Raw genomic sequence first — 12,858 nt, forward strand, 5'->3', positions numbered from 1 at the left:
TTCTGATTAAATGAATTTCATTGAACCCTTCAGACTTTCTCACCAGCTGCAGCTGTGCTGTGAAATGCTCAAAAAAGAAAGACCTCTTAGTTTAAACTCATTTTAATTTTAAAATATTTATTCTATATAATACTTTAAAATATATTATCCATAAAATATTTTATCAAGGAGCATTGCAGGTAGTCGGAAATTTTCCCCTTGCTATCACTATATTATGTTTTCTTTGCACATTCCACTCTTATTTAGCACCTTCTGTGTACCAGGTATGGTAGGAATACACAAATGGATAAGGCATATTTCCTGATCAGTCACCATCTAGTATCAAAGAAAACCCAAATCAAAATAAAACCCTGAAAAAGGTAAACAAATAGTTGTAATGCAATAGATAAGTGTAAGGCTCTGGAGTTTGGGAACATGTGTGATGCGTGAGGTAAATCTTGAGGGCTGAGGAAGAGTCTGGTGGTCAGACAGTGGAAGGAACATGTGTGATGTGTGATGTGTGAGGTAAATCTTGAGGGCTGAGGAAGGGTCTGGTGGTCAGACAGTGGAAGGATATTTCAGGCAGGAGGAACAACTTGCTCATTAGGCGTGATCAGCATGATGAAAGCATAGGGTTAAATGAATAAGTTAATTGGGTGGGAATTGAGGTGAGAGAGGATGCAGGGGCCAGGTCATGGAGGGCCTTATATGCCATGCAAGAGATTATGACTGTAGCATACTAGTAGTGAGGTGTCGTTGTAACACAGTCCATTTTAAGTCATTAACAAGGAGAATCTTTGCCGTTATCACCCATTTTCTTATATTTATTCCAGGGGCAGATTTATTGAAGCTAACTAGAGATGATGTGATTCAAATCTGTGGCCCTGCAGATGGAATCAGACTTTTTAATGCATTGAAAGGCCGGTATGTAATTAGTGGTAAAATATCAGTGGGGCTGGATTTCAAATGGATTTGGATTCAGGGACTCTTCGCAATACTTTTTGTACAGCTAAATACATCTTGTCGAAACATTCTTTTTGAATGCCAGCTATGTGCCAAATAAAGATGAAAAATATCTTTTCCTGTACTTGATCCAAGGAGGTCCTCATGATATTCCATTTTTCATTCAGTTAAATATCCGTTGTCCCTGTTATGAGCCATTAGGCTTTGGTGATACATTGATGAGTTTTCTGATGGGGAGAGAGAGAAAGATTATAAACTATAAGTATTTTGAATAGTGATAAGTATTTTGAAGGAAAACAAAACAAACAAACAAAAATAAGGTGGTTTCCTACAGAGTACAGAATATAGTCAGGAAAGACCTCTCTGAGGAGGGGGCATTTAAACTGAGTTATGAGAAGGATGGAAGCTTTGGAGTCATGAGGGAAGAACATTCTATGCAGAAGAAACAGTGGGTGCAAAGGTCCTGAACTCAGTTTTACTAAAGAAGAGATTATTCTTAAGTTTGGGTAGGAATTGCTTAAGTGTCTGCTTACAAATATTACATGTAATACAGAGGAACTTCTAGTCTCTGTTTGGGATTTACAGTTTACAATAGGAAGTAGTAATATTGATGGAAAAAACATACAGGTCAGTGCCATAGAACCAAATCAGTGACTAAATAATGAAACAGATTGTGAAGTATTTGTGTTTGTGTATATTACAAGAGATAATTGAATCAAGTTGGAAACTTTTTTTAAAAAATATATTTATTTATTAATTTTGGCTGTGTTGGGTCTTCGTTTCTGTGCGAGGGCTTTCTCTAGTTGGCGGCGAGCAGGGGCCACTCTTCATCGCGGTGCGCGGGCCTCTCACTGTCACGGCCTTCTCTTGTTGCGGAGCACAGGCTCCAGACGCGCAGGCTCAGCAGTTGTGGCTCACGGGCCTAGTTGCTCCGTGGCATGTGGGATCTTCCCAGACCAGGGCTCGAACCCGTGTTCCCTGCATTGGCAGGCAGATTCTCAACCACTGCGCCACCAGGGAGGCCCAAGTTGGAAACTTTTAAGGAAAGAGGTGAAATTCAAAGGGTTGATGACTGGGAGGAAAAGAATGGATCTTTCATTTTTAAAAGTATTACCTACAGAGGAGCTTCCCTGGTGGTGCAGTGGTTGAGAATCAGCCTGCCAATGCAGGGGACACGGGTTTGAGCCCTGGTCTGGGAAGATCCCACATGCTGCGGAGCAGCTAAGCTCGTGTGCCACAATTACTGAGCCTGTGCTCTAGAGCCCGTGAGCCACAACTACTGAGCCCGCGTGCCGCAACTACTGAAGCCCGCGTGCCTAGAGCCCATGCTCCGCAATGAGAAGCCACCACAATGAGAAACCCGCACACTGCAACGAAGAGTAGCCCATGCTCACCGCAACTGGAGAAAGCCCGCGTGCAGCAGTGAAAACCCAACACAGCCAAAAATAAATAAATTTATTTAAAAAAAAAAGTATTACCTACAGAGCATTTAGAAATAGGAAGGAATAAGATGCTCAGAGCAAGAGGTAATTCAATATTGTTGTCTAAGAAGAAAGAACAGAAAGAAGGCTAAAGACGCTTAGGAGAAGATAATGAGGGAAATAAGATTTTCTAGTTTATCCTGTTGGTACTTCTAAGTATCAATAGAAGGTATGTCTTGAACTGACCCACAAAACAGTGGCTCACACATTTTGAATCTTTCTAACCTTTACATCAAAGGTTACAAACTCAAATGACTACAGAGACCACATGTAAATGAGTGACAGTCAAGTCGGGGGGGGGGGTACTGAAGAATGCATGCACCACGCAAGTAGAACAGCTGATTGGGTGTTTTGTAAGAATGGGGGCCTTGGATCACCAGATCTGATTTTTCAAGGAAAACCAGAGGTTTATATGAGGGCTTCTGTTGGAATGAATTCAGTTAAAACGCGCGCATGCACGCGTGCGCGCGCACGCGCGCGCACACACACACACACACACACATACACACACACACACACACGCCAGTGGGGAGCTAAAATGTAGACACACAAGTTCTTCCTTAAAATGTGCTCACCATGAAAGAGTAACAGCTTTCTTTTTTCCTCCTTAGGATGGTGCGCCCAAGGCTAACCATTTACGTTTGTCAGGAATCCTTGCAGCTGAGGGAGCAGCAGCAACAGCAGCAGCAACAGCAGCAGAAGCATGAGGATGGAGACTCAAATGGTACTTTCTTCGGTAGGTCGTTCTGCACAGGCCAGGACAGATATGAAGAAAAATGAAGAGATGACTTATGAGCATGTGTGATGGGAATTTATCAAACAGCAGATTCAGCATTTGCTAGAAGGAATGGTAATTGCTAATGTTTATTGAGTTCCTAATATATTATGCCAGGCACTATTCTCAGCACGTTTACATGTTTTAATTTTTACAACCGGTGTTTCCTCTTTGCGGTAGAGTTTATTGTTCTTGCCAACATTTCGATGAGGAAGATGAGGCTTAGGGATGTTAAGTAACTTGCCCCAGGTCACACACAGCTAGCGAGTGGTTGAGCTGGCATTTCAATTCAGGCAGTCTGCCTCTGAGTCCTTCAGGAAAGTGGGCATTCCTAGTGATCAGATTACATTTAAGACCAGAGACACTCTGTACTGACTGCCTTTGCTTTCTCCTTTTTGCAGTTTACCATGCCATCTACCTAGAAGAACTGACAGCTGTTGAACTGACAGAAAAAATCGCTCAGCTTTTCAGCATTTCCCCTTGCCAGATCAGCCAGATCTACAAGCAGGGGCCCACAGGAATCCATGTGCTCATTAGTGACGAGGTAGATTTTCAGCACAGCTGGATCACCAGACGACAGTGATTTGTCTGGGCAGATGACAGGAGCAGGAACCGTTCTACTGGGGCAGAGTGCTCTGTTTTCTAAGACGAGGTTTTCAAATGTTTTTGTTTGCTTACCTCCTACAATGATGTTTTAAAACTGTGTATCCCCTTGCACGTTTTTAGGTTGACTTAAAATTTTTTGTTTTAAGTTTAAATAGTTGCAAAAGATGTCATTTCTGGGCATATTATATGACATTTAAAAATGAAGTGATTACTTCACTACTCTAGCTATATTCCGTGTAACCTAAATACAAGAGTAATTTAATACTGTCATCTGTTTAAAAAAATACATGAATATACTTTTTTAACAGAATTTTTATATCATTTCTCTGCTTCGTTAAACTCATATTTTCATTCACTTCCCCCACAGAATTTCATCTTACCATAACCTACCTTTATGCTTGAATATCTTTTATTAATTATCCTACCATATTTCTTTAAAACAAAAATTTGCTTCAATAAAAGTAAAAAAATCTCTTCTGAATAGAATTATCACCATAATTATACAATGGATTAAAATAACATAAATGTATTATATGTTTTGATAAGTAATTATTAAACATTAAGAAAAAATTTATTAATGCATTAGTGCATCTAGGGAGTTCCCTGGTAGCCTAGTGGTTAGGATTCTCAGCTTTCAGTGCCAGGGCCTGGGAGTTCAATCCCCGGTCAGGGAACTGAGATCCTGCAAGCCGTACAGTGTGGCCAAAAATAAATAAATAAAATAAAATACAATAAAAGTGCGTCTATTAATGAGATGGATGAGATTACTCGATTCCTTACCCTCCCTCCCACAGACAATTAATTCATCGATAGATACATACTGCCTATTGATTGCTAGAATGAAATAGAGTTCAGCATCAATTCCATCCGTTTTTTTTCCCCTAGATATAAGTGCTGTGGAATCTGTTCCATATAAATTGATAGACAGGAATGGATGGAGTTTGCTGTAACAGCATTGCTGGATTTTTTTTTTTTAACTTCTGAGTTATGTGCCAAAAATTGCATAGTGATATTATCAAAAATTATTTTGAATCATCTGTCATTTGACAATTTGTGATTAGATCACTTCAATTCTGGTGAAAGGAAAGAATTGAAAATAAGACTTTATTACCCAGTCATTTGAGTTTCCGTTTGCAATTACACTTCTGCATCCTGGGGGCTTTTATACTCCAGGGCAGTGCATCTTCATAGGATTTCAGGAAGGTGAAACTCTTGCCTTTATTTTATAAAATGGGAAAAGGTAGTTTGAGAAGGGAAGTGGGAAAGGAAAACTGAAGAGGTTCTCAGATGGTTTTAGGAAAGAACAGATATGGAAGTTTAATTCCTCCCATATGGGCCTATCTGTATCTGTGTGCCCCTTGGAAAGTCTTGGGGTTAGCCCAAGAAAATGCACACTCGAATTTTAAGAAAGCAGTTTTAGAATGCTTAGCTTTGAAAGCTTTTGAAAACTAAATAGGAGAGAAAACAAAACAAAGGATTATTCTTCACTTACATCTAGTATAATAAACACACAGGCAAAATAAATATAGCAGGGCTTCCCTGATGGCGCGGTGGTTGGGAGTCCGCCTGCCGATGCAGGGGACGCGGGTTCGTGCCCCGGTCCGGGAGGGTCCCACATGCCGCGGAGCGGCTGGGCCCGTGAGCCATGGCCGCTGGGCCTGCGCGTCTGGAGCCTGTGCTCCGCAACCGGAGAGGCCACAGCAGTGAGAGGCCCGCATACCGCAAAAAAAATAAATAAATAAAAAATAAATATAGCAAACCAAGGTTTTAATAATCAGCAAAACTTCTTGCTTTTTTCAGATGATACAGAACTTTCAGGAAGAAGCCTGTTTTATTCTGGACACAATGAAAGGTAATGAAGTAGTAAGGCAAATGCCTTTCTCGAAGGAGTTTGAGGGTTTTTTTAATAGTACTTTGAGGAGAGAGGGAAAGTATTAACTGCCGTATTTGAGGTAAAGAAAGTGACATTATTAGAGATTGTTCCTTTTTATGAATTGGCTTCTTGCCATTATTAGAGTAGACAGTGTAACTGATGACTTCCTGCCATCTTCTTCCACCTTCCATGGACAAAGGATGAAACGGAGGCATGCTGTTCTTATAATGCATGTTTATTACAAGTATTCTGTGATAATTAAGTATACTGCCCTCTGTCCTTCTGTTTTTTCTTTCTCTAAAGAACCTTACCACATATATTTTTCTCCTGCTGTGTTTTAGAGGTAACTAAAGATTATTCTTTTTTCTTTTTTCTTTTTTTTTTTTTACAGCAGAAACCAATGATAGCTATCATATCATACTGAAGTAGGTGTGGGGCATTCCGTCCTCAGTGGCTGCTGCTGCTTTCGCCTATGGGAACTCCCCTCTCGAAGGGGGTCTTGCAAATGGAGCTCTGAAGGGCTGCAAGAACCTGACCCATCTGACTGTGTCCAGGCCTTGGAGGCAGAATCCCAGGCATCTGTTGGCCCAGGCTCTTAGGGCACCCACAGATTACTGCCCAACATGCATTTCTGCAACGATTTCTTATTTAAAATTTCTGGACCCTATTGTTGTTGAATATCAATAGAAAACTCCACATCATTTAGGGTGTGTGTAGGGCATAATGATGATGAGAATTGTGTGATGTTTAATGGAAAGATGTTAAATTTTGTGATATGGAGCCATGTAATTTTTTTTTCTAACATAAAAGCAAACATCTATATTCATAAGACTAGATCCTCAACCTTTTTTGCCCCTGAAAAACCTCATTAAAGAGAAATATGGAGAAAGAAGAAAATTCTTCTTTTGATTCCCCTGTAATTCTATGACTAATAGTAATTTTAGGTAACATTTATTGCACATTTAGTTGTGTGAGGCAGTGTGATAAATTCTTTAAATAGATTACCTTGTTTAAATCCTCTTAATAGCCCTATATGAAGTAGGTAATAATGATCCCTAATTGAAGATGAGGAAATGGAGACAGAGTGGCCGAGGAGCTTGCTGAGTAACAGGCAGCTAGCAGCTAGTGACACTGAAATGCAAACCCAGGCCGTCTGGCTCTTATTAACAGCCATCCGTGACTGCCACCCTTGCAGTCCTCTGTGCTTGCCACCGTTTCCTACTGTGGCTCTTCTGGTGAATTGGATCTAACACTGAGCGAGAACTGAGGAATTAACACCAAAAGGGACAAACCACACCTAAATAATGATGAACAAATCAAGACCTACAAAAAAATGAAAACATAGACACTTTCAAAGCATCATCAGTTACCAGATTCACAGAATTTGAGGTGGTGAAAACTAGGGATTATCTGTAACTCCCCAAATTCACCGTTCTTGAATGACCTTCTCAAACTATTAATGAGTTAGACTAACCTCTGCTTTCTCTTTCCCCTCTCTGCATCTTCTCTTGGTATAGAAAGTTCTTTTACTCATGTAGCGTTCTTTTATATAAGCTTTACAAGAAATTCATTCCCATCCTGTTTGCATTCTTACCATATACTTTAGTTCTTCCTGATTGTGATTGTGTGCTCTTGTGTGTGTGCATGTGTAAGACTATGGGTCTTTTTTCACATGTAAAGTTTTATCCAGAAATCCCTCTACGTGTTATGCTGAGGTGAAAAATGATAATGTTCAAAAGATTCTGTATTGGATTTGAATCTGTGTGTGTGTGTATTTTTAAAGCATTTGATAAAGTTTAAATGTTTTTATACAGAGATTTTCGTTCATTAAAATCCACCTTCAACATGGTCTGTTTTCTTTTGGTTTGAAAGAAATTGAAAATTTTGAAACCAGAAAATTAAGTCAAATGACTTGTTTAAAATCGACCTGGACAACTTGACATATTAGGCCAAAATACTTTTTTAGTGACTGATTACCAGATGTCCCCATTCTGGGGGGACATTTCTAATTGTATTATGTTCATAGGACTGGTTCTCAGCTCGGGGAAGTCAGCTCTCTCCCCAGCAGGCTGCTGTTTTTTATTTTTATTTATTTATTTATTCCAGTTCTTTCTGAATGTTAGGCTGGGAGGGTTGGACTTTTACGGTCCCTTCTAAATCTGCATCTGTGACTCTTGTTTACTGTAAATGATACACAGAATTCTATTAATATATTTACTATAAATTTACACTTACTAATTTTTACTTGGAGATAGAGGGTTTTTTAAGAGTAGTTTTCAAATTTATATAGAAATGAATTTATGGAAGTTTGTAATCATAGATCCTCAGATTAACTAGAAAATCTCTTGGGCTTTCTTTAGCTTCAAACAAATATTTATAGTGCTAATGCCATATAATTGGTAAGAATTGGTGTAGTGATAGAACACTGTAATTACTCAACTTGCTTTAAAAAATTGCATTTGTTCACTATTGATCCTTGCAGTTAAATGAAAATTTTAAACTAGCTTTTTCATGATGAAAGTAATACACAAAGTGATAAATTCAAATAAAGAAAGGTATAACTTATCTCCTTGTCCCACTCTATAGAGGTAGCCATTGCAAAAAAGTTTCTCTCTTTCACACACACACACCCAGATGGGCTCATGTAGTACTAATGATCTGCAGTTTTCTTTTTATGTTTAATATATCCTGAACATCTTTCTATGTTAGGATTTATAGTTTGACATCATTCTTTTGGGGAAAAAAATGGCCATTCCTTACGGATGCCATTTAGGTTAAGCCCATTTAAACATGTATTCTCCTAAGTTTTTTGCGTGTATCTCTAAGATATATTCCTAAAAGTAAAATTTGCTGGATTTTACCTCTTTAACCATGTGATGGTTGATACTTAAAATAAAGGAGATGGTTTAATGTTTCCATTAGGGTGAGGGTATATGAGAAGGAGAATGGTTAGATTTTAGGCCCTCCTGAGAAGTGGAGTAGCATCCTGTTTAACTTAGTATTGTCTGTACTGTTTCCTTGAAGTATAATAGGTTCCATCTAGAAGAATCTATTGTGTAAAGACTTGATAGTTAAAAGGGAGTCATTGGGAAGTAAAAGGGTCACTGCAGAACTCTTAAGGACTGAATACCAGTCACTACGTAAAATGTGGCTATTAAGTAATAAGATTGTCCAATATTATGCCCCAATAATAAGAATGTTTGCCCAAATATATGATTTATTTAAGACGCCACTTAAAGGGAGGGGAAATGGGGGTGGTCATCTTGTCTGGAAAGAGATTACAGTACGACAGATATAAGACAAGTAAGTAGAGTCTGAAAGACCTGAGGTGGTGAGGTTCTCTTGAGGGGACAGACGTGATTCCTGGAAGTCAGGCACTGTCAGGCACTGGGTACGCTGTGAGGGGCAGGGCATGATCTCACCACTGTGAGTTGGAGGAGCATGGCAAGTGAAGAAGGCTTGACATAATGAGCCTCGCCATTTCTCATTTAGGCCTAATGAAAGAGTGTTCTGAAAACCCTTTGTATCTCCAAGTCTCCTGAGAAAGTCTTTCATATAGGGTTGCTGCAGACATTTGGGCTATCTTCAAACTACCGTGAAGGATTGACTGAAGCTTCAGCATTCAGTTTTGAAAGTAACACAAATTTCAGGTGCAAATATTTGAAAACAAGACCGAGTTTCTCCTCCTTCGCTGAAGCTTTTTTCTCTGGCCAATACCTAACAATTCCAGATAACTTGGAACCAGAGAGCTGCAGTTGAGCCTTTTTATCATTTTTCTGAATCTTTAGTTGTCTTACTTGGCCATGGATGGTTCCCCTATGGGAATTTGATCTGTTATGGCCTCTGCTGCTCTGTTATGAGAACTCCCAAGTCTCAGCAGGAATGGCACAAATGCCCCACCTAGCTGCATCTTTTTATATACTAGTTCGTATAAAGTAATCCTGCTTCATTCTTCTGCTTCTCCTAAAAATGCTCTGTTTTCTTAGTCATGAGCTAAGGCTTTTCCTGCTAGAATATTTATTTTTAGTTTGTGATTAAATTATTGTTTCATTATACAAACTCCAAGACTTAAATAAGGAAGAAAGATGCCCTATGTGATGTGAGGTTAATGCCATCAGCACTTGTTTTCTGTTTTGTTAATACTTTATTTCTCCTCTATGCTTCTTTAATGACTTTGTATTTTGCCTTTGACCTTGAACTTCCATCTATTTCTACTTCCTTCTTTTTTCCGCATCTTTCCTCTTCACTTCCAGATCTCCTCTGTATTGTTCCTTATGAATTCTGGCCTGTTCAACAAATTAATTTGGAAATTGCAACGAAGTCTAGCATTTGCATTCTCAAATTCAGAGATTTAAAAGTTGTATATGAATTAAATTTTTCAGTTGGATTAAAGTCAATTTTATAAAGGAACTTGCTATTTAAAAAACACTATTGTATTATTGTATTGTACTATTTTGTATTATATGGGATCTTTTGGGACATGAGTAATAACCAGTTTATCTTGTAAATCTGTGTTTTCATATATTTGCATAAGATGAGATACACATTCCTCATTTTAATCACTACAGATTCCTGTTTTCTTCCTTTTTTTTTGGCTGTGCTGTGTGGCTTGTGGGATCTTAGTTCCCCGACCAGGAATTGAACCCAGCCCCTTGGCAGTGAGAGCACGGAGTCCTAACCACTGGACCGCCAGGGAATCCCCTCTTTCTGAGTTCTAATGTCTAATTTTTCATTTAAGGGTTTAGTTAATATCTTTCCCTAGACATCTTTATAACTTTACTTCAGACTTTCATTCACCTTTTTTAAGCTTATTAAGCTTGACCTCTCTAAACTCACCCTTGCACTCTACCCCCTCAAACCTGTTTGTTATTTTGCTTTTTTAATAGGGTTTTTGTGTGTGTTATGCACATATATAGATAAATTTGTGTGTCTTTTTTTGAAACCTTCCTTGATAAAACACACAGCTTCTTCGATTTTTTGTGCTCTTAAATTGCTGTGGCCCTGTCTTTTTCCCAGATTTGCTCTATTGATCTCTTTCGGTTAGTGTGGAATTAGTCACAAAGAGGTGCCTGTCTCTCTAGATCTGGATTCTAATTAAATGTAAATTAGTAAAGTAACATACAACTTCAGGGCTAAATCTACGAATTCCCTATCAGAAAAACAAATACAATGGCTTAGATTTAAAAAAAAATTTTTTTAAATATTTATTTATTTTTTGGCTGCATCGGGTCTTAGTTGTGGCAGGTGGGATCTTTCATTGCGGCGTGTGGGCTCTTCCTTGCAGTGCACAGGCTTCTCTCTAGTTGTGGCATGCAGGCTCATTAGTTGTGGCATGCAGGTTTAGCTGCCCCACGGCACGAGGGATCTTAGTTCCCTGACCAGGGATCGAACCCATGTCCCCTGCATTGGCAGGGGGATTCTTAACCACTGGACCACCAGGGAAGTACATGCAATGGCTTAGATTTTACTTAACTCTTTTTCTCTAAGAAGCTCAGCACATAGTATCCTCTGATCTATTCATTTTCAACCTCCCTGGAGAGTGTACTCTTTATCTTTTGTTTGGTAAAGAGTAGTTGATGCAGTACATACTTTGGTGTCAGATAAGCCACTGTTCAAATCCCAGATCTTGCTCTTCCTGGATGTGACCTTGGACAATATAATCTCTTAAACCTTAACCTTCTCATCTTAAAAAGGAGATAATGCTTAATTCATAGGGTTGTTAGGGAGATTACAAAGGATAATGAGTATAAAGCAGTTTTATTTTGTACGTAATATACTTATTCAGTTGCTTAATAAGTTTAGGATACTATTGACTACAAGATCACCTTTACATGTAGACAAGACTGCAAGACAGACGTATAAACACTGCCCAGGACATAAAATCTGACCTTTGGTTTTCATCTTCATCTGTTCTTGATCATCTGTCTTTTCTTCCTACTTGACTTTTTTGTCCCTAAAACACACCCATGCATGAATTATGCATGGTCTGGAACAAAGCAGTCACATTTAGAATTAGATGTCCATTGTTATAATTTACATATTAATAATATTAGCATTTCTTTTCACTTTTCCTTGTATCTTCTGTTCTACTGCACTTAAGCTTAACTTACCTAGTGATTCTATCAAGACAATGAAATATGGTGAATAAGTGACTCTGTGATAAGTAGTTGGGATGTTTGTAAGTCCAGATGATCTTTTTGACTGATCTAGAGATTACTGCCAAATTGGATTCTGCTGTCTCCTCAAAGGATGTGCCTAACTTTGCTTTGGCTGTCTTCTAGTTTGGTGTCATTAACCAACAAAGCTTGGACATTGAGGCTGATGGTACTCTGACAGATTTCTATGACTGCTCAAATTCTAGATGTGTAGGCATATGAAACACTTTTAGCCTACCCAGCATGGCCTTTAGGCTGCTTTTTTTGTTACTCAGCCCGCTGATTCTACAGAGTCTGGGGTCTTCTCTTCCTTTTTGATTTCTGTGTGGCCAGGAAAAACACATTGCACTGTGTTGCGAACATTTTATACTACTAACTATTTAATCTCCACAAAACCCTATGAGATACATACTTTTATCCCCATTTTGCAGATGAGGAAGCCAAGGCACGGGGAAGTAAGGGGCGAACTGGCACCATTGTAATAACTTACCTAGTGATGCTATCAAGACAATGAAATATGGTGAATAAGAGACTCTAGACGTAACAACTTCTGATTTCTGAGTCTTTTTCCCGTTTTGAAAATGGATTGCACAGTTGTGAAGATCAGAAGTCATGTAAGAAATTTCTGGAAGGAAAACAATCCATCAATACATACTGAGATTACTCTGCATTGCTTGTATTTTCTTTATACCTTGGGCAGGCTGCAGCACGTCATGCTGCTTAAGACTTAGATCCCCTGAGCAAGGATAAGGGGGATTAAGTTCCTTAGGCATGGGAGTGTGGGCCTGGCGAAAGGAAAAGGGGAGTTATAGAAGACAATTTGTTTAGTCACCGAAGATCTGTAGCTGAGGGTCTCCGCTTTTCCTCTTCAAAAGGCTGCTGTGGCGTCAACTCGCTTGCTTTCCCAGGGTCCGCTGCTGCGGACTCACAGCCTCCTGAGCCTGTTTGCGGGCGAGTTTCGGCTTTGCGCTGGTAGCCGCCTCCAACTCCCGGCATGCCGCTGGGCGTGGGGCCGGCACGTAGACT

The 12,858-nt window shown here is 39.3% G+C and overlaps 1 protein-coding gene and 1 long non-coding RNA gene across 10 annotated transcripts in view; one reads left to right on the plus strand and one right to left on the minus strand.

Moving 5' to 3' along the window:
• The window catches only part of TFCP2 (transcription factor CP2), a 50,946-nt gene extending 43,421 nt beyond the window's left edge, over positions 1-7,525 (plus strand). For 2 of the 9 annotated variants that reach the window (XM_019947239.3, XM_019947236.3), the window contains 5 exons: positions 813-903; positions 3,035-3,159; positions 3,600-3,742; positions 5,605-5,656; positions 6,069-7,525. In XM_019947239.3, the coding sequence (XP_019802798.1) occupies positions 813-903; positions 3,035-3,159; positions 3,600-3,742; positions 5,605-5,656; positions 6,069-6,106 (449 nt within the window). In that variant the 3' untranslated portion in view covers positions 6,107-7,525. Of the gene's footprint in view, positions 1-812; positions 904-3,034; positions 3,274-3,599; positions 3,851-5,604; positions 5,657-6,068 lie in introns of those variants that run through there. The other 7 variants (XR_012324403.1, XR_012324404.1, XM_019947237.3 and 4 more) reach the window with 7 other exon arrangements.
• On the minus strand, positions 98-12,813 carry LOC109552097 (uncharacterized). The gene is made up of 5 exons (XR_002178839.3): positions 12,665-12,813; positions 12,323-12,457; positions 11,566-11,663; positions 2,999-3,169; positions 98-1,169 (listed from the first exon to the last, which is right to left on the minus strand). It is a non-coding gene; the product is annotated as an uncharacterized lncRNA (long non-coding RNA).
• Between the last annotated feature and the right edge of the window lie 45 nt (positions 12,814-12,858).

The sequence above is a fragment of the Tursiops truncatus genome, chromosome 11 (genome assembly GCF_011762595.2).
Source record: "Tursiops truncatus isolate mTurTru1 chromosome 11, mTurTru1.mat.Y, whole genome shotgun sequence".
Classification (NCBI taxonomy): domain Eukaryota; kingdom Metazoa; phylum Chordata; class Mammalia; order Artiodactyla; family Delphinidae; genus Tursiops; species Tursiops truncatus.